General features: G+C 39.7%; 1 protein-coding gene across 2 annotated transcripts; it reads left to right on the top strand.

The window, feature by feature from the left end:
- The first annotated feature begins 2,256 nt into the window (after positions 1-2,256).
- Positions 2,257-17,569, top strand: SLC25A46 (solute carrier family 25 member 46). 2 transcript variants are annotated; one of them, XM_054810949.1, is made up of 8 exons: positions 2,257-2,663; positions 4,535-4,577; positions 7,104-7,161; positions 7,668-7,745; positions 8,462-8,562; positions 11,729-11,785; positions 12,262-12,319; positions 15,425-17,569. In XM_054810949.1, the coding sequence occupies exons 1-8, from the start codon at positions 2,411-2,413 to the stop codon at positions 16,001-16,003; spliced, it is 1,227 nt and encodes a 408-aa protein (XP_054666924.1). In that variant the 5' UTR covers positions 2,257-2,410; the 3' UTR covers positions 16,004-17,569. The 2 variants fall into 2 exon arrangements, with proteins under 2 accessions (XP_054666924.1, XP_054666925.1); XM_054810950.1 differs by lacking the exon at positions 7,668-7,745 and having other exon boundaries at positions 2,348-2,663.
- Positions 17,570-24,471: the final 6,902 nt, after the last annotated feature.

Consider the following 24,471-nt stretch of genomic DNA (forward strand, 5'->3'; position numbering starts at 1 on the left):
AGCACTGCGTGCCATGACCAAAAGTCATGCCATCTTGAAGTGGTTGTACAGTTCTCTAAATCCAGCTTTTTAAGCAATATTCTTTTAAAAAGTTTGGCTGCCGTGCTGTGGCTGAAAAAACAGTTTAAAAAAGGCTAAAGTAAGTGTCTATTTCTGATAAGGTTGTCTGCAATATTATTTTAACATCCTCAGAAATGTTAAGAGAATGGAAATGGGCAGTATCCTAGCTAGTCCGAAGTACATTTAGAAGTGGGGACAGTTATAGGCAGCAGAAATAATATACTGGATAAAAGACTACACTGGAGAAAATATTCCCCATACTCTGATTCCACCAAGGGACAAAATTTTGAAGGTGGGAAAAGTTGTCCTAGCCCAAAAGAAGAACCTGGTGGGTGCCACTGTTGGTGAAATGTTAATTTCCTTCTTCAGCCAGGGTGGAGGAGGTCATCCAGTGGACACAGGTGCAAGACCACTGACGACCACCAGAGATCCTTGAGGACCACCGACTCAAATCACTGAGCATGCATAACAGGGAGGAGAATATGGAAATGGATTCCAAGAAATGATTATCATAGGACTGCCCTTTCTGAGAAAAATGATGAATATGTATGTTTTGATCCTACATAACCTGTGTGTTGGTGATCACCTGGCATGCATGTTGGGTGGAGCTATCCCCCGTGCATCCAGCGCTGCAATAAAGAATGCCTGCCTTTTAACACTACATTGGTGTTACGAGGTTTATTCCCGGATTTCGGTGACAGAACGAGCCCAGAGGAGGGTCATGAAGATGATCAGAGGGCTGGACCACCTCTACTATGAGGAAAGGCTGAGAGACTTGCAATTGTTCAGGCCAGAGAAAAGGTGGCTCCAGGGACACCTTATAGCCCTCCAGTACCTAAAGAGGGGGCTTATAAGAAAGATTGGGACAGGTTTTTTAGTAGGGCCTGTTGCGATAGGACAAGGGGTAATGGTTTCAAACTGGAAGAGGCAAGATATAAGGAAGTTTTTTTACAGAGATGGTGGTGAAACACTGGAACAGGTTTCCCAGAGAGGTGGTAGATGCCCCATCCCTGGAGATATTCAAGGCCAGGCTGGATGGGGCTCTAAGCAATCTGATCTAGTGGAAGATGTCCCTGCTCAATGCAGGGGGGTGGCCTAATGACCTTTAAAGGTCTGTTCCAACCCAAACCATGCTGTGATTCTATGATTTCCACAGCTTTACAGGGGACTAAAAACATGTACCAAACAAGTGTACAGCTATGTTGTACCTTTATTTCAGTAAGACATATTCATTGCCCATGCTGCCACCTTCCTACTGCAGGCTGTGTTACCAGACAGGGCTGTAACAGTGGGAAAGCACGAAGTGCTGGATGACTCCTGCCGCCTGTGCTATACTTAGACTTGAACAGACTAATGCTGGCTTAACCTCGTGTATAAAAAAAGGAAAAGCTGTGGATCAGGCTGAGACCTAGTTGTGGGAGACCTTGGTGGGCTTCTTGGGGCAGGAGGAGCTGAGAGACCCCCAAGCCCACAGGGAAGGTGTTCTGCCAGTGTCAGACACTGATCGCCTCACATCAGGAACCTCTCTGGCTGGCGAAGGGGAAACACTTGCAGTCCCATGGGTGATTGTGCCATTTCTCCTCAGCCAGGAGGCTGCACAGCAAACAGCGTTTTAGAGGGAAGGAGATTAGAGACGAGGAGAAGCACAGGGAACAGGAGTGGTGGGGCTACACCAGGCAGACACGGGCTCTCTGACCCCTCCTGCCCTGTCTCCCCTGTGGGGTTTGTTCAGGCCTGTGAGCATCGTTAGCACAATTAACAGCTCCTGGTTCTGCCACCTGCTTTGCACGCAGGGAGCCAGGTGGCCCCTGTGCTTGGCTCTCACTGATTTCGGCTGGGGTGAGAGTTCACCAGGGAAAAGGGCCGGGAGCTGTGCTGGCAGAGTGCTTCTCTGCACACTAGGAGGGTACCGGGGCTCCCTTTAGTCCCCTCCACAACAGCCAAGCCTGGACCAGGCCCACGCCGAGCGCCCGCGCCCCCGACCCCGACCCACTCGCCCACGCCGGCCCGCCAGAGCGACAGGGGGCGCCCTCGCTCGGCCTCCGCCACCGGCCCAGGGCCGCGTCCCTCCTCCCCGCTGAACCTACCTCCCATCTCCCTCCTCCCCGAACCGGGCAATAGCAGGGAGGCTATTGGCCCGACCGGCCACCGGCCCCGCCTTCTTCCCGATCACGTGGTCTCGTGCGCTGCTTCAGTAGGGCGCAGCCTCCCGCTTCGCGGGCGGAAGTGCTGATTGGGGCGGTGGGGTGCTGGTCTGTGCGTGCCTGTGCGCGGCACCCTGCCTCCCTCCCCACCTCCCTCCCCACCTCCCTCCCCGGCCGGCCCGCCCGCCCGCCCGCCGCCTCTCGCCATGCACCCGCGGCGCCCCGAGGGCTTCGACGGCCTGGGCTACCGCGGGGGCGGCCGGGAAGAGCCGGGCCCCGGTGCCAGGCCCTTCGGCAGCGCCTCGGAACTGGGCCACTGGGTGACCACCCCCCCCGACATCCCCGGCAGCCGCAACCTGCACTGGGGGGAGAAGACGCCGCCGTACGGGGCGGGGACCCCTCTGGGGGGCGCCGGCCTCAACGAGGAGCCCAACCTTGGGGCGGGCGGCCCCGGCGCCGGTAAGGGAGAGCCCGGTCCGGCGGGGCAGTCTGCTTCTTGCTGTTCCGCCTGTTCCTCGCTTGTCCCCGGGCGGCGCCGCGGCCGCCCGTTAGCGGGTGACCCGCCGAGGCGGACAAGGGCGAGCAGGCGGCGGCCATGGGCTGTGCCGCGGCCTGGCCGTGCCCGTTCGAGCGCCACCCGGGTTTGCTGGCGCCGACCTCTACCGCGCCGGGGCCGGGGACGCGTTGCGGCCGCGGGCTGGCGATGCTGAAACGCCAAGAGAGAAAAAAAAAAACAACTCTGGAAGAAAGAGAACCTGCTCCGTCGCCTGTTGCACTACAGCTTCACAGTGTAGTATCGTGTAGTTACGTGCAAATATGGTTGAAAGTGCCAGAATGCACCTTGCAGCTTCTGGTTAAGCAGCGTGTGGTCAGCTCCCCTTCGCCCATATAAACAATATCCTGCAGAAATACTCCGTCTTCTCTAAGAGCAGGAAGTACCTTTAGATCTTAGCGTATATTTTGTTGTTTAGGCAATATCGATGTTTCAGACTTTGTGTCTTCTGGCTGCTTTATTGTTGAAAATGTACAAGGGGTATGGCACAAGCAAATGAAGTAAACACCTCCCACCCCACCCCTCCAGTGCATAATAGTGAAGGAACTGTGGGACTGGTAGAATTTGATGAAGCAACTGTGTTCCAGGTCTTTTCCAGTAATTTCTGGGAAACTGAGCAGAAACCCTCAGAAGTACAGTACCATTTTACATCTTTGTGAAATTGAGGTGAATTAAGAGAAATTTACCCAATCTAGGCTGCTGAACGTTGCTTTAATTAAAGGAATGTTCTGGAGCAGTTTATATACACTTGAGTATCAACATTGTATGAAAGATTATTTAATATTGAATTGTATGAATACATGAGTCTTTTCAACCTGTAGTGAAGTGTCTTTGTTCAGCACTTATAGTGAGTACAACCCTTAGTTGTGCTTTCGTACATGCAAGCACTACTTAAAGCACTACTTAAATATTTTTAGGTACTTGGACTCTGCCTTTTTTTATCCTATGTGCTCATAGAGGGTATGTTGATTCTGCTTTTTAGAGAACTGATAAGGAGTTGCTGTATCACAGGCCAGCTTCTGCAGGTGGAGGGAGTCTTATCATTCCCCCTAGGAGGGCTGCCATGTCTGTGCGGAGCTCTACTGAAGCTACTGGGATTACCCATGTTTGCAGTGTGCTTGCACCCTGTAGATTGTAGGACTGAGGCAATTTTTGGTTGCCTTTACAGTTGTGATACTCTTCAGATAATTCCCAAGGTTTACATATCTGTCTGGTAGCAGACAACAGAGAATTCAACCCATTATTCTTGTTGCAATATTAATTTCTAGTAACTAGACTTTTCCAAAGGAGTGAAGATAACTGACCTGAAAATTCTCATCATGTTGATGTTTGTTATGTCATCAATGGCATTTTGTTACTTTTCCAAAGATTTTCTATTTTTACTGTCTTTGTTTTTTAAATTATTTTCACCTCATATATCTATGTTTTAGAATTATTGTAAACTGTCATGCATGATAATTTTTTCAGTGGTTGAGTTGAGTTAGATTTTTAGATATTAAAGTATTCTGTTTTACTGTTCACTTTGTCTCTTTTTTTCCTGTAGCTGTTTTAAGACAAGAATAATTTTATTTATAAAAGTATGCACAAACTCAAATGCAGTCCAAAGTGCAAGTATTCCTGGGGGAATGTTTCTTTATATCCTCCCTTGCTGAGTTGCCATAAATGTTGTGGTTTAGTGCTTGTAATTTTATGAAGGAAGTTCAGTATAAAATTGTTTTTTCCATGGCTTTTTCTTCCCCCTTTGTGATTATCACTGTATAATCTTCATTTTTTTCAGAGCAGTTGAACAGATTTGCAGGCTTTGGTATTGGCCTTGCAAGGTAAGAGTTGTGTAATAATTTTCAGTGATTATGAAGCAGTAAAGCTATAGTTGTCTTATGATCTCTCTGTACATTTTCGTGTTGTGTTTTTATGCCAGTAGACTTACACAGTTGAAATGCCTTTAGAAACCTACTACCTGAAATCCATGTTGGTTTCTGTTCTCTTTAACTGAAGTGTTTCTCAAAATTACTTCTTCAGCAGTGAAAGTATTGTATGCCCAGGATACATGTGTCCTATCATAGCAAACTGAAAATAACACCAGAAAGCTGTTTTCACATTCGCCACATTTACTAATATTTTTATGTTATATGAATGTTTCCTAGGAAAATGAAAATATTTAAGGATATTATCAGAGTATCCTGGAACAGTAATACTGGTCTGGCCAAGTGGTCCAATATCCATTTTCTTCTTTATTATGGTGACACTAATTATTGATAGTATTTTTGAGAAAGTGGTGGCCTTTAGCATGCTTAGCATAAGTTTTCAGACCTTAAATTGTCAAGTGTAATGTTCCTCATAAACTTAGGATTTTTTTGCAGGATGCCTGCTCAGTCACACTCAAACACCTGATTAGGTTTTTCTTGGTCGATGTACTGACTCAGTTCGTGAAAGCGTAGAAGGTGGGGTTTTTGTCTTGAAAAAGTTAGGACTAAAAAAAGTTTTACTCTTTGACCTGAATGTGAGACTTCTCAGAGAAAAGTGCTTCTCTCTTCAGAACATGAGAGTACTTGTGTCACCCCATTAGCCCAACATAGGAAGTCAAGTCAGTTGAGGTCCTTACAATGTACTTCTGCTCAAAGAGGAGGACCTTTTACTTGATCATCAGCCTGTCCTGCTCCTTGCCCCATTGTTATCATCCTGGATGCCCATCAGAACCTCTCTTAACCAATTTGACTCATAAAACAGAAGACAGAGGCAGTGGAAGAGCTGGATTATTTTTTGATGTTTCAGTTACGTTGATTTATCTGGAAGTTGACTAGCTGCAAAAGTCAGCAGACACCAGCTAACTGAACCAGAGAGGGAAGGGATAAAGAAGAGGGAATAGGAATGACCATTTTTGACAAGTCATGAGTTGCTTAAATTAGATCATCTCATCTCATGAAATTGCCTGTCCCTCTTTTCTTACTGCTTCTCTTGCAGCAGCTCAGCTTGCTCATTCAGACACCCCGATGAGCCTATTCAGTTTGTTAAAATAGAGCTGATGGAGGGGAGGGGGAAGAACTAGCTGCTCAAACAGTTGTTTTATTTCTTTCCAACCTTATCAAGCTGAATGAGCTCAGGAGAGTACCAGCAAAGGAGTGGAGTCATAGGGGAGGAACACGTTGATCTTGTTCAGGAGCAGAGAGATGAGTGTGGATCAGTTGTCTTTTTAAACTTTGATGTAATCAAGCATTACAGTTTTCCACATCCTGAGTACTATGGCTACTAGGACTAAAATGAGCATGTGGTTTTGGGAAAGAGAGCTGCTGAACATTGTGTCATTGCTGAGAGCAATTCTCCCTGATTCTGCTTTTGTGTTTGTACTGGATCACTCTGTCAGACACACATGGTTCAAATCAGAAATCTTGTAGAAAACACCCAGAAAAAGAGGTTAGCTTTTGTGAGGTTATTTGAGTTGGCTACTGGGAGGGCTTAGTAGACAGCAGCTGGAGTATGGAAAAGTGTTACCTCTTTTGGTAGTAGCAAACTAATTAGCTTAATAGTTATGAAACTGCAAGTTCAGTGGTTTTCTGTGCCAGTTAGTATTTGTTTACCCAGAGTAAAATCCCCATGAGAGACCTACCCCAAGATGGTCCTGTATGTTGGTGATCAGAGCTGTTACTTGGGATGCTTAGGCAAAGCCTGGAGGTTTTGCTTTTCTAATCCATATCCCAGGTTTGAACAATATACAGGTAAATCCTCTGATCAGTCAGGTACCTTGAGATTAATAAAAAGTTCCTCTGCATGGCTGTGAACAGGAATCCTATTTTAGAACTGAGAGAACTTTCATGTGAAAGTCTGACTGAAATACCATTTCTGGGGGTCAAGGGGGAGTTGGTTTGGGGCAGTAGCATTTTCTGACAAAAAATCTGTCACCAAAAAATTCAGAATTAACTGTTAGTACCAATCCTCTGGCCCTGCTAAGGAGGGTCTTGATTAATAACATGGTACATGGAATTAACATAAAACTGGAAACTAAGCCTTCCATAATCCTGTCTCTGCTCTTCCCTCGTGTTTTGCAGAGGGAAGGTTTAAGATTTTTGGTATGTTATTTTGCATATAAAAATGCATATAAAAATGCATTCACACTATACATAAAAGTGTGTGGGGTTTTCTCATAGTGAATGTATGCATCAGGTTTTTTGATACTTGTTCCCTTGTAGTATTGGCAGGCTATCAGATAGCCCTTCAAAATGCCTTATTAATTCACAGATAACGTATAGTTTTTCTAAATACTGATCTAATGTTGTTAGAGAAAAATAACAAGCCTTTTCTAATAAATTTGCAATAGCTTCCAATGTTTTAAATAGACTTTTCTTTTAAAGCCTATTTACAGAAAATGTGTTGGCACATCCTTGCATTGTTCTACGTCGTCAGTGCCAGGTATGTATTGTATATTACCTCTTCCAGTCAGGGCTGCTGTGTACTGTGATATTTCTGTGTTTTGCTATTCTGTAGAGTATAAGGAAGCTTTACCATTCTTAGGGAGATGTTGCTACATTAACACATTTTTATTTCTAGCGTAGACGTTTTCCATTCTGAAATTTAACTTATCTTGAATGTTCTTACTCATTGTTCTTTTGGCAATGGAAAATAAATTACAGCAAGTAAGTGTTTCAGAGTCTGTGGAGCAGATCCCCATTTACAAGCAGGATGCTTTGTTTCCAGTATTTTCTGGTTTATGCTTGCTTTATTGTTTACATTTTCAGCATACAAATACTTAGAAGTTCTGCCTATTTCCCTAAATTTCAGTGAGAATTTATTCATATTTTGGTCACTTTAGCTGATCTTTAGAGAGATAAATCCTTATTTTGGAAGTGCTTTTTCCTTCAGAGTTGTAACATCTGCAAGTGTGTTTATAAAATGGCCATTATTTGTCTTTTTAACAGGTTAATTATCATGCTCGGAATTATCATCTCACTCCGTTTACTATTGTCAATATTATGTACAGCATCAATAAGACACAGGTCAGTATTTGGTGTCAGGCTGTATCTGAACAGTGTTACTATAGTACATATGTACACTGACATCTTAAACTCTTTATGTAACTGGTGGTTAAAAACATGGCCATTGTAAAGGATTGTTATTTTCTATGGTTGCAGAAATGTTTCAAGATGACCATTGTAAATTTTTTTAATGAAGTATATTATTTAGTGGGGAAGCTTTGCAGGTGTTAGCAAATAAAAGGTCCTTGAAACTAATTTTTTCATTAGTTTCTAAAAAAAGTAATCTTTATGTAGATAAGGAGATTATCCAGAGTTTAATGATTGCTTCCAAAGACAGAATTTCCAATGCTGCATAGTCTTGTGGAGAGACAGTAATGGAAATCCTAAAACTTGGATCAGAAGACAGTAAGAAAAGATGTTCTAGATTTCTTATGGATGTGCTTTAACATCTCAGGCTCATTTTGTCCACTGAAAATGGTGTTAAGTTTATTGTACTGAGTATTAACGGTGAGATAGATGCCTCCAAAATCATTGACAACTATTTGAAACTATCAAAGAACAGCGTTTCATCAGAGTTGAAAAGTTAGTTGTCCCCTAAATTTGGATATAGTGAAATTTATTGGTAGAATTGTAGCCTTGCGTGGTCTGGATTTGCTGAAATTTCATAAAAATGAGTAAGATGAAAATATTTTTGAGTTCTATGTTGCGTGAATCTAACTGCATATTTCAAAACACAGGGTCCAAGAGCTCTCTGGAAAGGAATGGGCAGCACTTTCATTGTTCAGGGCATAACCCTGGGAACAGAAGGCATCATCAGTGAATTTACACCTTTGCCAAGGTATTGAATGGGGTTTTTACTGCTTCTAACAAATTGATGATCAGTTGTTGACTTATATTCAAAGTGTTAGAAATGTAAGGCTGTTTGAAAATCTTACTTGATTAGAACAGTCAGACAATGAATAGGTGTTTTCAGCACAGTGTGGTTGTCTTGGCAAAGACAACCTTGTGATTAATAAATAGCGAGGCTCTTTCTGAGCTTTGTAGGTTTTGTATGTCTGTGTACTGGTCTGACTATAGAAATAATGTTGCAAATTGATTTTCAGTATAATTTTACTGTCGTAAAAGGATTCATGAGATTCCTTTTGTACTTTGGTTTGTATTGTGTGGTACTAGCAAATACCATGTCTAAAGTAAAAAGTCCTGGTTTCATTAATCTAAATACAAAAAACTTAAATTGCTAATGAGCCAGCCTGACATCTTGCTGAACGTTTTTACTGTATTTGGTAGGGGAGAGAACAGAATGGCCTGCATTAATAAATGAGAAAACATGGTAAATAAGAGTCTATGTGGCTGTCAGCTTTGTCTTCTGTCCTCTTTACCAAAAAGTATATGTACATTTTTCAGTATTTTCATGATAAAGGGGTTACAACTAAAAATGAGTGACTTCCTTTAACGAGTTTTTCACCATTCTAGTTCACTGTGTCCATCTTCAACTATAGTAGTTTAGCAATAATTTTTTATTTTGATTTGTGATTCTGTCTAGGTTTTATGCTGGACTATAATTCCAGGATTATGGTAAAATATTGCGATATCTTTCTGCTTTGAGATACAAATCTGACAAAGAGTTTTTATCTGAAGATTTTTTATCAGTGTTTTCTTTTATGATGGTCCAGAGCTAACAGTAAGGTCTTACAAATGTAATAACATATATTACCAGTTTTGTTACAGAAATTTTAAGAGTAAGCAGCTTGTGTGAGAGCTTATTATATACAAGTCACTAAAACTTTTAGTGAAATGCAAGGGGACTAAGATAATCAAAAGTTAGGGAAAGATACTTAACAGTTGCAGGGCACACACTGAAGCCAGTAAAATAATAAAGACCTGTTTTGGAAAATGAAATATTAGAGAGGAAGGCAAGTGGTTGGGTTTAAGGCTGGTTAAGTTTGAACGGACCAGGTGGCTTGAGAGTCACGTTAGCTTTCAGAAGAAATGATTGCCTATTTTTAATGGGTGGGCAGAGACCAAGTACTTAAGGGTAAGTACTTGGAACTTTTTTTTAAAGAAATTAAATGTGGGCAGGCTGAATGAAACTACTCTTATCATGCATGCATGGCTTCTAATAGAAGTAAATCTTTGCAGGTTCTGACAATTGTCTAAAGCATTAGCAAAAACATTTCATACTTAAATTGTGTGGAGTGTGTGTTTAAGCTTTTTTGGTCAGCTCTGTCCCATACGTAACTGAAATTTCCAAGCATATACTTTCCCCTGAGCATGAATGTTACTCTTGTTTTTAAATACTACTCTAGGAGATGTTTTAGTTCATGAGATGTGATATAGTGTTCATATTTTCATAGTTCTGATTTCTGTCCAGTGTGAGCAAGGACTTTCTTTTTGTGGGCCAGGTGTTCAGTAGTTTAAAAAGTAAGCTGGTGCCACTGTCGAAAGAAGCAATCCTTTCTGCTATTAGTTGCTCATTCCTTCCAAAGTGCTACCCCCACTCTAGTGCCAACATAATATTTGAACAGTCACGAAATGAACTGGATTGGGGAGGTGATCTGGTGAAAACAGTTGACTTGTACATGCACCATCTCATGCAGTTTTATACTGGATGCTCTCCCTTTTTTTATGGTAGCATGCATCTTTGGGCCGTCACAGGGAGGTGACGATTATTGCTTATAGCAGCAGTGCCAGCATAGCTGATTTAAAAGGTTATTTAACAACATTATCAAGCCTCAAAGGACACAAAGAAGTGAGATATCAATTCCAATTCTGCATCGTAATATAAAAGAATCCCCGTTTTAGGAGAGGGGCCCAGAAATGGATATTAACGTTTCTGTGACAAGTTGAATGTGGTTCTGTACTAGATAAACTCATTCCATATTTGTTCTTCCACTGCAGAAATAGTTAGGCGTAGTGGATTGACAGGTTAGGCTTTCACACACTAGTTTGGCTGGTTTCATTTTCCAGTATTATGGCTCAGTGGATGTGATCCAAGTGTCCAAAATACATAATGGTAAATGATCTTCACTTCCTCTTTAGTGACTGACCTATGTATTTAGGAAGGTGATAGCTCCTAGTAACACACAATTCTTCAGAAAGAGAGTAAAGAGTTTCCTTTTCTGGATTAGAATTACTGTAACTGAAGGCAGTGGGTGAGTGTGATTCCTGGATGAGAGTTGAAACAGAAGACTTTGTATTTTTTTTATTAAAGATGCATAGTCTAGTGTTCCAACATTTCAGGCAAAAGTGTCTTTACCTCATAGCAAGAGTATTTACCAAATGTATGGCTGTTGAATGTCATCTTGAGCTAGGTGGGAATACATTTTCTGTTGAGTGGAGTGTAGTTAACGTTTACTGTTCATATTTAAAGTGTGTAACTAGAAAATAGTACTTTAAGGGAACTTTTAAAGTCACCTCTGTGTTAAACCCATAGGTTTTCTTTTGTTTTACCAGGATATGCTAAAGTCTGATCATAAGCCAAAATGGATTTAAGTCAGTATTATGCAGCTTCTAGTCTGATCTATTGTACTTTATTTGGTCTTGTCTAACTGTGTCAGAATGTGATTTAGTTGAAACAACTGGGTAATCATAACCTCAAAGAACAGAAAAAGCATAACCAAAACAAATGTTAGAAAAAAGTATGTTGATAAAGGAAAACTATTGAGATATTAAAATACCAAGCATTCCCTGAAAATAGCTTGAAGAGTTACTACATAAGGATACAAAATAAATGCAAAACACTGAAGCTAGTAGCTGTGAGAGCTACAGACTAATCAGAATAATCAACAGCTTTTTTGATAGAATATCTACCAGGCCCAAATAACTTATAAAAGTTAAGCATGATTTATTAAATGTGTAGCTGATGTGTATTTCCACTATGAGAAATCCTGCAATGCAGACCGATAGCAGAACACCAGTATGAAAACTGGATGTTGACACCCATGGAAGAAATGCTTCAGAATAACTGTTCTTATCCATATTAAGGTAAATATTTTTCTTTTTAGAGAACTTTCACATAAATGGAACCTCAGGCAGATAGGTGGACACCTTCTACTCAAAGGGTAAGTATAGTACATGTTATTACCTTATGTCTTACTATCAAACATTTATAAAACTACTACATGTACATTAGTTTAATCTGCAGCTAAAGTTATTGACAGGGTGCTAATAGTAATTTTCAAATTTTTTTTTTTTGTTAACAATCTTGATTGCATACACCAGTTTCACAAATTATTCTCTGTTAATAGATCCCTATGTCTGTATGGAACCTGACTAATTTAAAAGATCAGATTCTTTTAGTAATTAAATTGTGATATATGAGACCCCTGAATCAGTCTGGTCAGATGGAAGTAGAATTTAACAGAACTTCAGTCTGAAGTTTATCTCAACTTGTTAATGTGCATTTTAATAATTGAGTTATGGTTCGATAATTTTCTCTCAGGCAAGACTTGGTAAATAACTTCATCTTTCAGGTGCATATTGGGCTAAAATTATAGTATTGTCATGACCTTAATTCTTATCTTGTTAATTTCTACAGCTTAACACATGTGATAGCAATGCCTTTTTATTCTGCAAGCCTCATTGAAACTGTGCAGGTAAATTACATATATTTACAATATTTAAAAAGACACTCTCTTTATAGATTAGATTATGTGGAGAAGTGAGTCTTTCGCTTTGGATTCAGGTTTATGTTGCAGTAGTTGCATTTGTTTTGCTTGAGGCTGTGGGAGTTATTAGCTCAGATAAAAAGTATTTACTATGATGGGTATATTCATTGTACTATCTGAAGTCTAAATCTAGAATTAGAAAGGACATTTAATACAGATGGTTGGAATATATTGTCTGCGAATTAAGAACAAGTTACATCAATATGGTCTAGCAGATAAACTGTAAAGAAGTTTTTCTTGTGCAAAGGCTTTAAAAGGCTTGCTAGGCAGGCAGTTGCAGTGACCACTTCCCCTGCAACAATTATAAAGCTTTTCCAGTAATTCAGCTTTGTTTTGCTAAAATACTGAACTCTACTATTGCAAGACTGCTTTCATTCAGTCTACTTTTTGCTTATAAATTTTCATCAAGTTCTTCCATAGCCATGAAAATAAATTTCAGGAAAATCTGGACCTGTCACTGAGGATACAGCTTAACTTGTTCTGTAGAGTACTTGTACAGAGTAAGCCATAGCACTGTATTGTAGATTGTCTTTCAGTGAGTTGTTGCATCTTGTTAGCTAAGCGGAAGTGGTCCAGGGTAGTTCTTCCAGCTACATCTATATAATGAGTTGCTCTTAATTAACATGAAAATGTCTTTGTGCAACTAATGGAACTCTTACTGTAAAAAGTGCACTGTCATGGTAAGAGTGGTGCAGCATAGTCACTCACATCATTCAGTCATCAGGATAATACTTTTCATTGATAGACTAGAGAAGTTGTAAGTACTGTCAAGCCTGATTTAGATCCAGCTGTTTAAACCTACAGTTCAACTGCTGATGTACGTCTACAAAATGGTGCTTTTTCTGTGGCAAAGAGGCAAACAAGGCTGACTTCTACAGTTTCTTAGTTTCAGCATGTACTTTAAGTGGCAGGTATTCTGAAGGAGCAGGAATCTGCTCTGTGCAGAGGATCCAAACTTAAAGGAGCCAGAAGGTACTAGGAAGACTTTCCAGTCTGAACTGGCCACATTTTGGACTAACAGGATAGGTAAGATTAAAGGCCTGTGTATGGGGGCATGTAGATAGACTCCCAACAACAAACTCACATTTTTTGAAGTTGCTTTCTATTTAAGAAACCCTATTCTTCTCTCCTGGTGAATTATTTTGAAAATAATGCAGCCTGAGTGGATCTCTGAGTTTGTGGAAGCCATGGGAAGATTTAAGTAATCTCACACTGGGAAGCTGACTTAGGAAGCTGTCTTACAGCCTGGGGAACAGCTAGACCCTGAGCATCCTGGAACTAGAAACAGTTTTGAGTTCATAGCTGGCCACAGAGCAGGGTGTTTTGTTCAGGTATCTTACTGCTTGTATTTTTATCTGAAAGGATGTTATCTGTGTTGTTGGAGGTGGGAACATATTTACCAATAAATGATAAAAGAGAACATGATTAAGAGCATGTCTTCTGATTGCAAAATAAGTAATAAAGTTTCTTTGCTAGAAAGCAGCTTAATAGGAAAACAATCAAAAAGCCAGAACAGCATCTCGCCCAGCCTTTCAGACAGGTGATCATCTCTGTAAAGCATTGCTTATGAAAACAGTTCCACTGAGATCTATGGGATTTAGGCTTAGTGGGTTCAGCCATGTGCAAGTGTTTTACTGAATACATGTATATATGCTGTATGAAAGGCATTCTCTAGTTCCTAGGAATGTCATCATGAGCTTTCTTACTAGAAACACAACAGAGGTAATGATAACGTTTGTGACGATTTTATTTATGCTGTGTTAATCAGTGCAGGGAGGCAACTTGGCTTAACAGGTTTACATTCTATTCCTGTGCTGCAAGAGGACAATGACCAATAAGAAACTATAGAAGTTAAAGATTGTGGGATTTGTTACTAAGAGTTTTATATTAACTTTGATTGTCTTAATTCTGATAAACCATACTGTTCAACAGTATTAGTTTGACAAACTTCTCCAAGTAAATATATTTCATCAAAATAACTGTAAATGGTAGAAATTTGTAGCTGTTTACTGCTTTTGTTTTTAACAAACCACATGGTGGCGTGTTTGACAAAAGCACAGTTTTGAAGCGCGGTAGCTATAACAATATGAGGGAGAAGAGCATTCATGAGGAGTTACAATGCATCACTTGTGCTTAAAGTCTGGAACATTATGTTCTCAAGTATTTGAACTAGTTACTTTTCTGGGCAGACTGATTGTGAAGGCTTTGAAGGCTGTTAGTCCTTCCCTAGAGTACTGAGGAATGGTCTGGTGTTTTATTCTGGCATGAGGTCAGGACACAGCCAGCATACACTCAGACTTGGGCATTAAGGAGGACTCCCAAATGCTGAATTTTGAATGTAACAAGTGATAAAACACAGATCGTATAAGCATTACAAGGGGAAACAATGTCTTTAGCTTAATCCTACAGTCATAGGTAGGGTGTAACAGAGTTATAAGAGAGTTATATTACTAAGTGAATTCTTTATTTTTACTACATAAACAAAATCATAATCTCTACAAGAAGCAGCATGAGTAAATAGTGCTATTTTAGATGCCAGTAATGGAATGGAAATATCCAGACCTGAACCTATTCAATTCAACTTAAAAATTATCTTTCAACTCAACTTCATTTATAGAAGTCTTTATTATGCACAGTCAAGTTCAAAGACCAGAGTTATAGTCCTTAAAGAACAGGACTTTTAGAAAAATACTTCCTTGATTCAGAAGTGGGCATTTTCAGTGCATGATTGTTGTGCAGACTTGTACTTTGAACGTTGAATTTCTTTGGTAGTAACACAAATAACTGGAACAAAAATTCAATAGACTCTTTAAGATGGCTTCATTTTATAAAAACAAGTTTACTTGAATGCTATCAACATTCTCTGCTCTCTGTTAGAGCAGTGAATTTATATCAATATAGCTATGTAGCTATATGGTACATGCAAACGTTTAGCTCTGTTACGAAGTTCAGCAACGTTTAAGTATCAAAGTGGATGTCAGCATGTGTATGAAATGGGCAGCACAAGTTGTAACTATTCCATTGTGCTTGCAGAGTGAAATCATTCGAGATAATCCTGGCATTTTGGACTGCGTGAAAGAAGGAATCGGCAGAGTTGTAGGCATGGGAGTACCCCATAGCAAGCGTCTCCTTCCTCTGATGGTCTTGACTTTTCCTACTGCTCTACATGGAGTTCTTCACTATGTCATCAGTTCCATCATCCAGAAGCTTGTTTTGTTCTTTCTGAAAAGGGATAATTCCCACAACCTTCCAGCTGAGAGCTCCACTTCTGTGCAGAGCATGCTCGATGCTTATTTTCCAGAACTTATTGCTAGCTTTGCTGCTAGCCTTTGTGCTGATGTCATGCTTTACCCACTGGAGACAGTTTTACACCGCCTTCATATTCAAGGGACACGCACAATAATTGACAACACAGACCTTGGCTATGAAGTGCTTCCGATCAATACTCAGTATGAGGGAATGAGAGACTGCATAAATACTATAAAACGAGAAGAAGGAATGCTAGGTTTTTATAAAGGATTTGGAGCTGTTATAGTACAGTACACCTTGCATGTGGCAGTTTTACAGCTCACCAAAATTATTTACTCAACACTGCTTCAAAATGTTTCTTAATCTGTTCAGGTGTGGATTTAGCACATGGACATGATTGACTTACTAACCTAATTATTGTTAAAAATGGCTTAGAAAATGAAGTTTGAACAATCCGCTCTGTGGATTACTCTTAAACTGTAAAAGAACTTGTTTCAAAAATGGGGATATATGTTCCAAAGTGTAATTAAAAAGTACTGTATAAATTTAAAATCATAGACACAAATTATAGAGACACAGTCAAACAGAAGGGAATTGGATTCAAATGTGGTGGAAGTGAGGATTTACCTTTCCTCTTACCCGTTAACTGACCTAAGGTATGGATATGAATTATTAATCTGCTTCATAAACATCACATCTGATATTTAGTTTGGACTGCTAGCCAGTTCAAAGGAATTTGTTTTCATAAGCTGTAACAACTTGCAAATGGGAGACTGATGGGTTTAGTGGTCTTTTAAAAACGTTTTCAACTTCACTCTTCATGGAACTGTGAGCAAAATAGAAACTGTAAAAGTAACTTAAGTAGACATAAATGTTGTAATTTACAGGTACATACAAGATTTCTTTGCTGCAGTGTGGCAGAGGACAATGAAGAGGAATCTTTTGCTTTGTATAAAATAAGAAAAATTTGGGATTGGGTAAAGTTGCACAGAATGCAAATTTGACTGTCTTACAGTTCGTTTGCAAGGTCTACAGTAACTAAAGTGTGTGAATAAAGCAAATTAGAAACTGATGTGTGCATGTTTGTGCCATTTTCAGTCAACTTTCCACTCAACTTCAGGATTTAGTTTTACTCTGCTGCTTTGTATAAGGGTAGAATAATCTTACAAATGTATCTAGTATTAATGTTTAAAGTGTGTAGAAATCATAAAAATTTAATTGGCTGTTTCCAGAGTTTGTCTTCCATTAGATTGGAGAAGTATACACACAATTATCTACTTACTATTTAGCACTGATGTCCTTGATTTTAAGCCTCTGCTGGATTAGATATTTTGTGGAGCAGAATTAAGTCTGTTCATGTGCAAGCGAACTACTGAAATGTACCAATTTTGCCCTCTTTCCCTAGTAAATCAAAGCTTTCAATGTGAAAATGAGTTCTAATCATTCTAAATAACATAGTCCTCCTTGGTTTCATCAGTAAATATAATGAAAGTTGGGGGAGGGGAGGGATTTTTAACAAAAAAACCAAGCACATGGAGAGTTGCTTTTAAATTATATGAGAGGCTGCTGCCTTTTTCACCCCTTCATATGGCAAGTTTATCTTTGTGAATACTGTAAATTGATGTGCATTTTGATCATTAATCATTGTATGGTAGTTATCACTTATGGAAAGTAGTCATGGCAAAATAATGAAAAAGTGTTGCTGTTCATAAGTTCTGACTTTAAATCATTTGCAAGTCTGCTTTGCTATTATTAATCCAGCGTTCATGTATTTTAAATGAGTAAGTGTTGAAAGTATAGTGAACTTGGGAATTGGTTTTATTTTGAAATATTGTTAATTGCAAATTTAGTGTATAGAATGGAAGCAATCAAATAAAATGTGAATTCACTGTAAATATTTTGAAGTAATTCACTGAAGAGGCACATAAAGGAATCTTGATTTTTGTGTTGTATTTTATTTTATAGACTTCAGAGTGGCTTTTTCAAGTTCCTCAATTTTCCTGAGTGCAAGAATAGGTTGAATTAAAACTACATGCAAGGATGTGGGTAAAATACTTAATTCCTGGTTTTATATTTTTAAAATTTCTATGAGTATGAACAGGGAGCCGTATCAGAGAATTATCCAGATTGGAAAGGGTCTTGGCATGTTGTCTAGTCCAAATTCCTGCTCTAAGCAAGGACAGCATTTACTTCAGACCAGATTGTGCAAGTCCTTTTCCAGTCACGGTTTTAATTCCAACGTTTGATACATAAACCCAGCCCTTTCAAAGGTGTTAAATTCAACTGAAGCCAATTATTCCATCATAGTTGCCTTGAAGCAGTAACTTAAGTGCATGTTGGACACCAATGCTTGCAGATGCATCAGTGAAATTGAGCAATAATGTTTTTCTAGGAATAAAATTTTAGGGAAGGCATTTTGTCATACGAAATGACAAAATTTTACATATTCTGCAGGAGGGCAGATGGTGAGTTCTCACAACAGCACTAGATACTGTGCTAGAATATTAACTTGTGTGAAAGACTCTGGCTTTTATTGCCAAGAGTTTTACATTTTCAGTCTATGCCAGAGTCTCAGATCCTTAAGCAGGGTGAGAAAGAATGCCTTACAGCCACTGTTCTGCAGTGGAAAAGCCATTTGCTTTGGCCTACTGTTTTTTGGTCTTTTTGTATACTTGCTTTACCTTACAAACAAGTAATATTCTGCCTTGTCCAGAGTGACCATTTTTGCTCATGAAAAATGTAAATGAATGGGGGGGGGGGGAATGTGGGTATAATCTTTTTTTAACATTTTTAATCCTAAGTGTACAGTTAATGTATTTCTATTTTCATTTGGATCTTAAATCTAGGTATTCCATTTTTAGCTCACCAGTGATTAATAAGTGGCCTTAGCAGGATGTACCACTGAAACCTACATAATACTGAATTGCTGTAGAAAGTAGGGGGTTTATTTTCTGGAATACGAAAAATTCTTATGCACTCTATTCTTCCTGATAAAATCTTAATTACTTTTTCATGCATTGTTGTTCTGAGGTTTTTTTCCTTTATTTTTAAAGAACAGAGCTGATTTTCAGAAGATAAACTTTAGTGAAGAAAGGCAGATGCGGTGTAATGTTCCCACCCAGCGAAGAATTACTTGGCTGCTTACCCATGCCTCTTAAAAGGCAAGCCTTGATGTGAGATAACTGACGATAGACCAGGCAGGAAACTTGGAGACACAAGGCCTGCTGGAAACCATTGCAGTTATTTGCCTGTGTTCTTTCACGGACTGCTTTAGAAATCAGGCTTGACTTTTTCTGGTTCTGTTAGAATGGAGCTTTTAGATCTAGTGTTGGTGTGAGTACTGCGTTCTTCAGCAAGTTTCCAGCTACATTCATGTCTTTTAGATCTACTTTGCCACACGTCTGAGTTGATCTAGCTCTGAGTCCTGTCTGTAATACATGAGTTGTGGAGTCCATTTTACAGATTTAGGCAGAATTCATATGACTCAATATCAAATTATATGCTTTTCTTAGTTCTTCTAAATTTAGCAGTACATTCAAAGCAAGTATGTAAACTAATGTCCTCCTTGCTGCTTGTCCCATCTAAGATGGTCATTCAGCTGGATGCACGCCTTCAGCTACAAACGTGAGCAACGCACGTGTAAATGAGGCCTGTCTCTGCGTTAATATGCAAGTTCTTGGTGTGCTCTAAGATTTTTGTTGGCATAATTCAGGGTTAGCAGTGGTCGCTTTCAAACTATTTACCCTTTCTATGATATCTCAGGAGAAGAGGTCACACTAAATTTTGCAACTAAATGGTTGTTGCTAAGAGATTCAAGAGCAGCATGTAACGGCAGCGTTCCCTCACTGGTATGGGAAGAGAGGTGGTAGCAAAATGTGAATGAACCATTTGTCTAGTTTTGGTTTAGAAGATGTAATAAGAAGGTAAGATCTTTATTTAGTCCAGAACTGGTGGCATCTGTGTTGCCACCAATCAGAGCCACAATCGGAGCAAATCTGATTTTAAGGAGTTAGATAAAACTGTGTTTTCAGATTTTTTTTTTTTAATGGAATAAAGATCATTTGTTCTTACCCTCAGCACTTCAACCTCTCCACAGACAATTTGGCAAATTGTGAACAAAATTTGAGGGTGGGAAAGAAGCTATGTTGAAAATGGAATGTAGAAATTGCAAAAAAAAAGCAGATAAAAGTTGATGATTAATGTTCTCAATTGCAACAAATTAATAAAATTAAAAAGTAGAAAAGTCTGAATGTTAGTGTTTGTGGAGGGCTTCATTTGGAAGTCTGTTTCTGTCTTTATCTTTCAAAAGGTATTTTTAAACATAAGTTAAAATCACAAAACATTTTAAGCCCAACATACCCTTTTTTTTCCCCCTGATACTTGGAAAGTAACTCAACTAAGCAGCCAGTTATTCTTTCAGCTTCCTCAATAGGGAAAAAAAAAAAGCCATCTGCACCTTCCCTTCAAATCAAGGCACCCTTTCAATGGATGCAAATATCATTATACAGCAGTCTGATACTGCAGTTACAGGGTTTATTATTATTATTATTATTATTCAAATTGCTAATGAGTTGGCTGCAGTACACATTGCCTATGGCAGCTTGATCTGGTTAAGATATCGTATCACTCTTGTTTTCAAAGTGTAGGGACAGAATGTGACTTGCACGCACCAAAGTAATACAATCAGAAGGGATGGTTTAGCTGTTAGCTGAAATTCTGAGTCTTGCTCTAATTTCACAGCCTTAAGCTTGGCACTAAGGCAAGTCCAGAACAAAAGGACGTGTTGGGCAGGACTTGACTCTGTTCTCCATAGGAGATTCATGCCTTTGCCCAAACTATCTAGAGGCAACAGGCTTATAAATTGGCGTTCCTAATTCTTGGTTTTAGGGTTCATAGGTTTCAGAAAAGAAAATCAGTGTATTTGCTTTTGCTGCAACAGTGAGTATAACTCACTGAAGTTTTTGATCCCTGAAGTGGAATCCTGAATTTATGAATGTAATACTTGAGCTTTCAAGAACATTGTGTAGGAAAAAGCACCGATATGCACATTGGCCTTGATTCCCAGCTCCTAGCTGGTGTCAGCTCTATTCAGTGCCATTCAAAATGGGTGTGACACCCTTGATGTCCATACAGACCCCTGATGTGTTTTATGGTCCTTACAGCTATCAGTCTAAACCTGTTGAAAAATACAAGCACAGGCAGGATTTACAGAGACTTTTATCCATGGCCTAACTTTATGTATGCAGAATGAGACAGAAGAAAAAAACAAAGGAAGGCAAAGGGAAAGAGGATTCTTGAAAATAAGTATGTGGTTACCAACATGAGCACCTTGACAAGGAGGTACATGTCACTTTAACAGCTATTTGAGCACAGTGAAGGGAAGGAGACAACTTCTCATGTAGCTACATGTGTTCCAGGCGCTTAAAAATGCCTACAGTGTTTTCTTGCAAGGGTAGGGTGGTTTTTTTCTTTCCATTATAAGAGGGAAAAAAAAAAAAAAACCCTGGCAAAAAGGCTGCTCTGATGCAGGTAACTGTTGTGTAACCATTCTGACATGCTTTGAAATGTGCTAAACTGCATTCAGTTTGGCTAATGCCATTTTTTTTCTATAAAAAGCAGCTACTCATCACGTTTCTAAAGCCTGCTTTGTCCAAGAAACTTAATGTGTCATGTCCTCTTAACGCTATTCAGTGTCATTGACTTGCCAACATAATGTATCCTGCAGAACCTTACTTGTGTGTTTTTCCCCCTAATACTTTTGTGTCTGATAAAATAAATAAAAACTCTTTCATAGTAGAGTTTCCCAGCATAACACCCTTCAATCTTCATGAATAGTCTGCTGTTGGAAAATGGTTCTGATTACTCCATAAAAGAGAAAATAATTGTGTATTTAAATACAGTCTCAACATTTTTCTCAACAGAAATGCTAAATAGACGTTTTAGGTTACCAGGAAACATACCACTGACTTGTAACAAGTTAAAATTTTTTGAACTTGCTAAAATTATCTGGGTGAGCTTGCTCTATTAATAAATACAGTATTAGGAAGACCTTAGAGTGCAATATAAAAAGTTTGAATCATACTTAGGGGCTATGTGGGGAGCTCTGTAGCTGACACTGCTTCGGAAACTCGTGCTACTGCTTCCACAGCAGGACAACCATTAAGTGTTGCAGTTCCTCTCCACCTGGAGGCAGAAGGGGATACAAAGCATGACGGTTCTGCTGTGATGCGTGCCTTCCTCTGTCTTCTCTGTCTCTGCAAGTTTTTGGTCATCTATCGGGTTTTTCTCCCCTCTATCAAATAAAATGTCAATAGCTATTTCTCAAATCTTCAAACTCTGTGCAGATTGTACAGAGAGTTATCAGGTTAGGATTATTCCAGGTTTAATAATCATCAGGAGAATGATGCTGAGGGTGTGTGGGGGGATTTCCTGATGATGTTGTAGAGCTGTGTGATGTGGAGGATGAGGTGGGTTGTGCTAACACTGCTCTCCCAGTGAGGCAAAACTACCAAAGGAATGAGAATGTACCTTTTCTAGAGTTTGTACAATCCCTACATTTTCTCTCTTGTCCCTCCTGCACACTCTCCATAGCCAGTTATTCTGGGCCTCCATACGGCAGAGACACAGTCATTCTCATTAGTGGTGGGATACCTATTCTTTTCCACAAGAGTCACCTTTGTTTCCTTTCTCCATGGAAGTGTACAGGATGGCTTGGTGTGGGGCTTGTGTGTACCATGGCTTGGTATAGGATTTTGGGAGCAGCTTGAATTTTTAGGGAAAATTATGAAGTTTAAATTTTGATGCTTATAATTAAGATCCTAGGAAAATGTCTGTATAGTAAGCCTCATATTTATCAAACCACTCCTGACTTCAAGTCTTTCTTCTTTTAGAGGGAGTATTTTCTACTTGACAGGAGACACTTTCCACAAAGTATAGTTTCTCCTCTTTTTTCTGGGGTTCCTCTTTTATCTTCTGCCTGGCTTTATATATAATTTCTGTGCCTCTTGAATTAATAACTTGTCTACCCTCTCTTCAGTCATTTCACCTTCTTCTCATCTGTCTTTTTTTCTCCTTGGTTTTTATATTCACCTTTCCTATTTGTCCTTTATCTCTCTCCAGTGAAATCCCCAGACCCTGTTCTCTTCTGTGTTTCCTTGGCTGAAGGTCAGTTTGGGTACTCAGCACTGTGATAATGCTGCCCATTGCATGCCATAGAGTATTTGCCAAAATTTATCACCAGAAGATACACATGAAATTTTACATTGAGACTGTAATTTATAGTCTGCATTGGTGAATTCGCAGGGTGATGCATCTTCCTTTAATACTTCAGATGGATGAGATTAAAAGTCATGTAGCTCAGATTGAAATGTTGTTCTGTTGGCAGTTCTTGTTATATTTTTACATATATATATGCATACATTAGAACTATAACAGAAAATATGTAGAAATATAGTAACTGTGTAGGGATAGGTGTGCAGATGTTGAAAAGTAAAAAGTTTGTTTCTCATTCTTTGTAGTTCTTGAGGCAATTTTATAAAAGGTAGCTAACTTTCTGTATTTACACTGTTTGTCTGCAATGATTTTTACTTTAATAGCTGAAGCAAAAGAACTGCTCATTAGGAAGGGAATTAGCATTCCAAGGACAGGTGTATAAATATCACAGGAATAGATTCATGCCTGGGATTATAAAAATCTGGCTGTGGCAAAAAAATAGTTGCTGTGCCCTCAGTGATGAAGATGAAAGTTCTCATTTCCCAGAATTTGTTGCATTTAGATTTTACTCCTAAGATCAACAGAAGGAAGAGAGTTACTTTTTGTGTGACTGCATCTGTGAAAGACAAGCATGTGGTTGAGAGGAGCTCAGATGCTAAGTATTTTTTTGGTCCCCAGTTACTTTTTGAGGTCTGTGTGACTTTTTTGTGGGGGCATTGTTGTAATGACTGTAGTACAGAGTCTCTTGGCTTACTGCTGCTTGCAGTCTGGTCGCTGGTGGCTTGTGTTCTTGGTTTTGCTGAAGCACAGTTTTCTGTCTTTGCTGATTTTGGCTGGGATAGAGTTAATTTTCTTCACAGTAGCTGGTATGGGGCTGTGTTTCGGATTTGTGCTGAAAACAGTGTTGATAACACAGAGGTGTTCTTGTTACTGCTGAGCAGTGCTTACACAGAGCCAAGGCCTTTTCTGCTCCTTACACCACCCCACCAGCGAGGAGGCTGGGGGTGCACAAGGAGTTGGGAGGGGACACAGGTGGGACAGCTGACCCCAACTGACCACAGGGATATCCCATACCATATGATGTCATGTTCAGCATATACAACTGGGCAAAGAACAAGGAAGGGGGGGACGTTCAGAGTGATGGAGTTTATCTTCCCAAGTCACTGTTAGGTGTGCTGGAGCCCTGCTTTCCTGGAGATGGCTGAACACCTGCCTGCCCATGGGAAGCAGTGAATGAATTCCTTGTCTTGCTTTGCTTGTGTGTGTGGCTTTTGCTTTACCTATTGAACTGTCTTTATCTCAACCCAGGAGTTTTCTCACTTACCCTTCTGATTCTCTCCCGCATCACACCAGGGGAGGAGTGAGCGGGCGGCTGCATGGAGCTTAGTTGCCAGCTGGGGTTAAACTATGACACCTCCATGTCCATTTCTCTTTTTCCCACTGGACTTGTGGCTTAGCACCATGCAACTGCCTACTCTTCAAGCACCAGAAGCAGTATCTCACCATGAACAGAGCACTTTGTCCAGGCTAAATCACTGCTGGAGAATTACCAGAAGGGCTGTAATAGTATAATCAAATGAGCTAACCAGGCCAAGCAGAGCAACATCATAACGCTGCTA

The sequence above is a fragment of the Grus americana genome, chromosome Z (genome assembly GCF_028858705.1).
Source record: "Grus americana isolate bGruAme1 chromosome Z, bGruAme1.mat, whole genome shotgun sequence".
Classification (NCBI taxonomy): Eukaryota; Metazoa; Chordata; class Aves; order Gruiformes; family Gruidae; genus Grus; species Grus americana.

Coding starts and splice junctions, on each gene's coding strand:
- SLC25A46 (XM_054810949.1), top strand. CDS start 2,411: ATGCACCCGCGGCGCCCCGAGGGCTTCGACGGCCTGGGCTACCGCGGG. Junction 2,664..4,534: donor GGCGGGCGGCCCCGGCGCCG/GTAAGGGAGAGC, acceptor CATTTTTTTCAG/AGCAGTTGAACAGATTTGCA. Junction 4,578..7,103: donor TTTGGTATTGGCCTTGCAAG/GTAAGAGTTGTG, acceptor TTTCTTTTAAAG/CCTATTTACAGAAAATGTGT.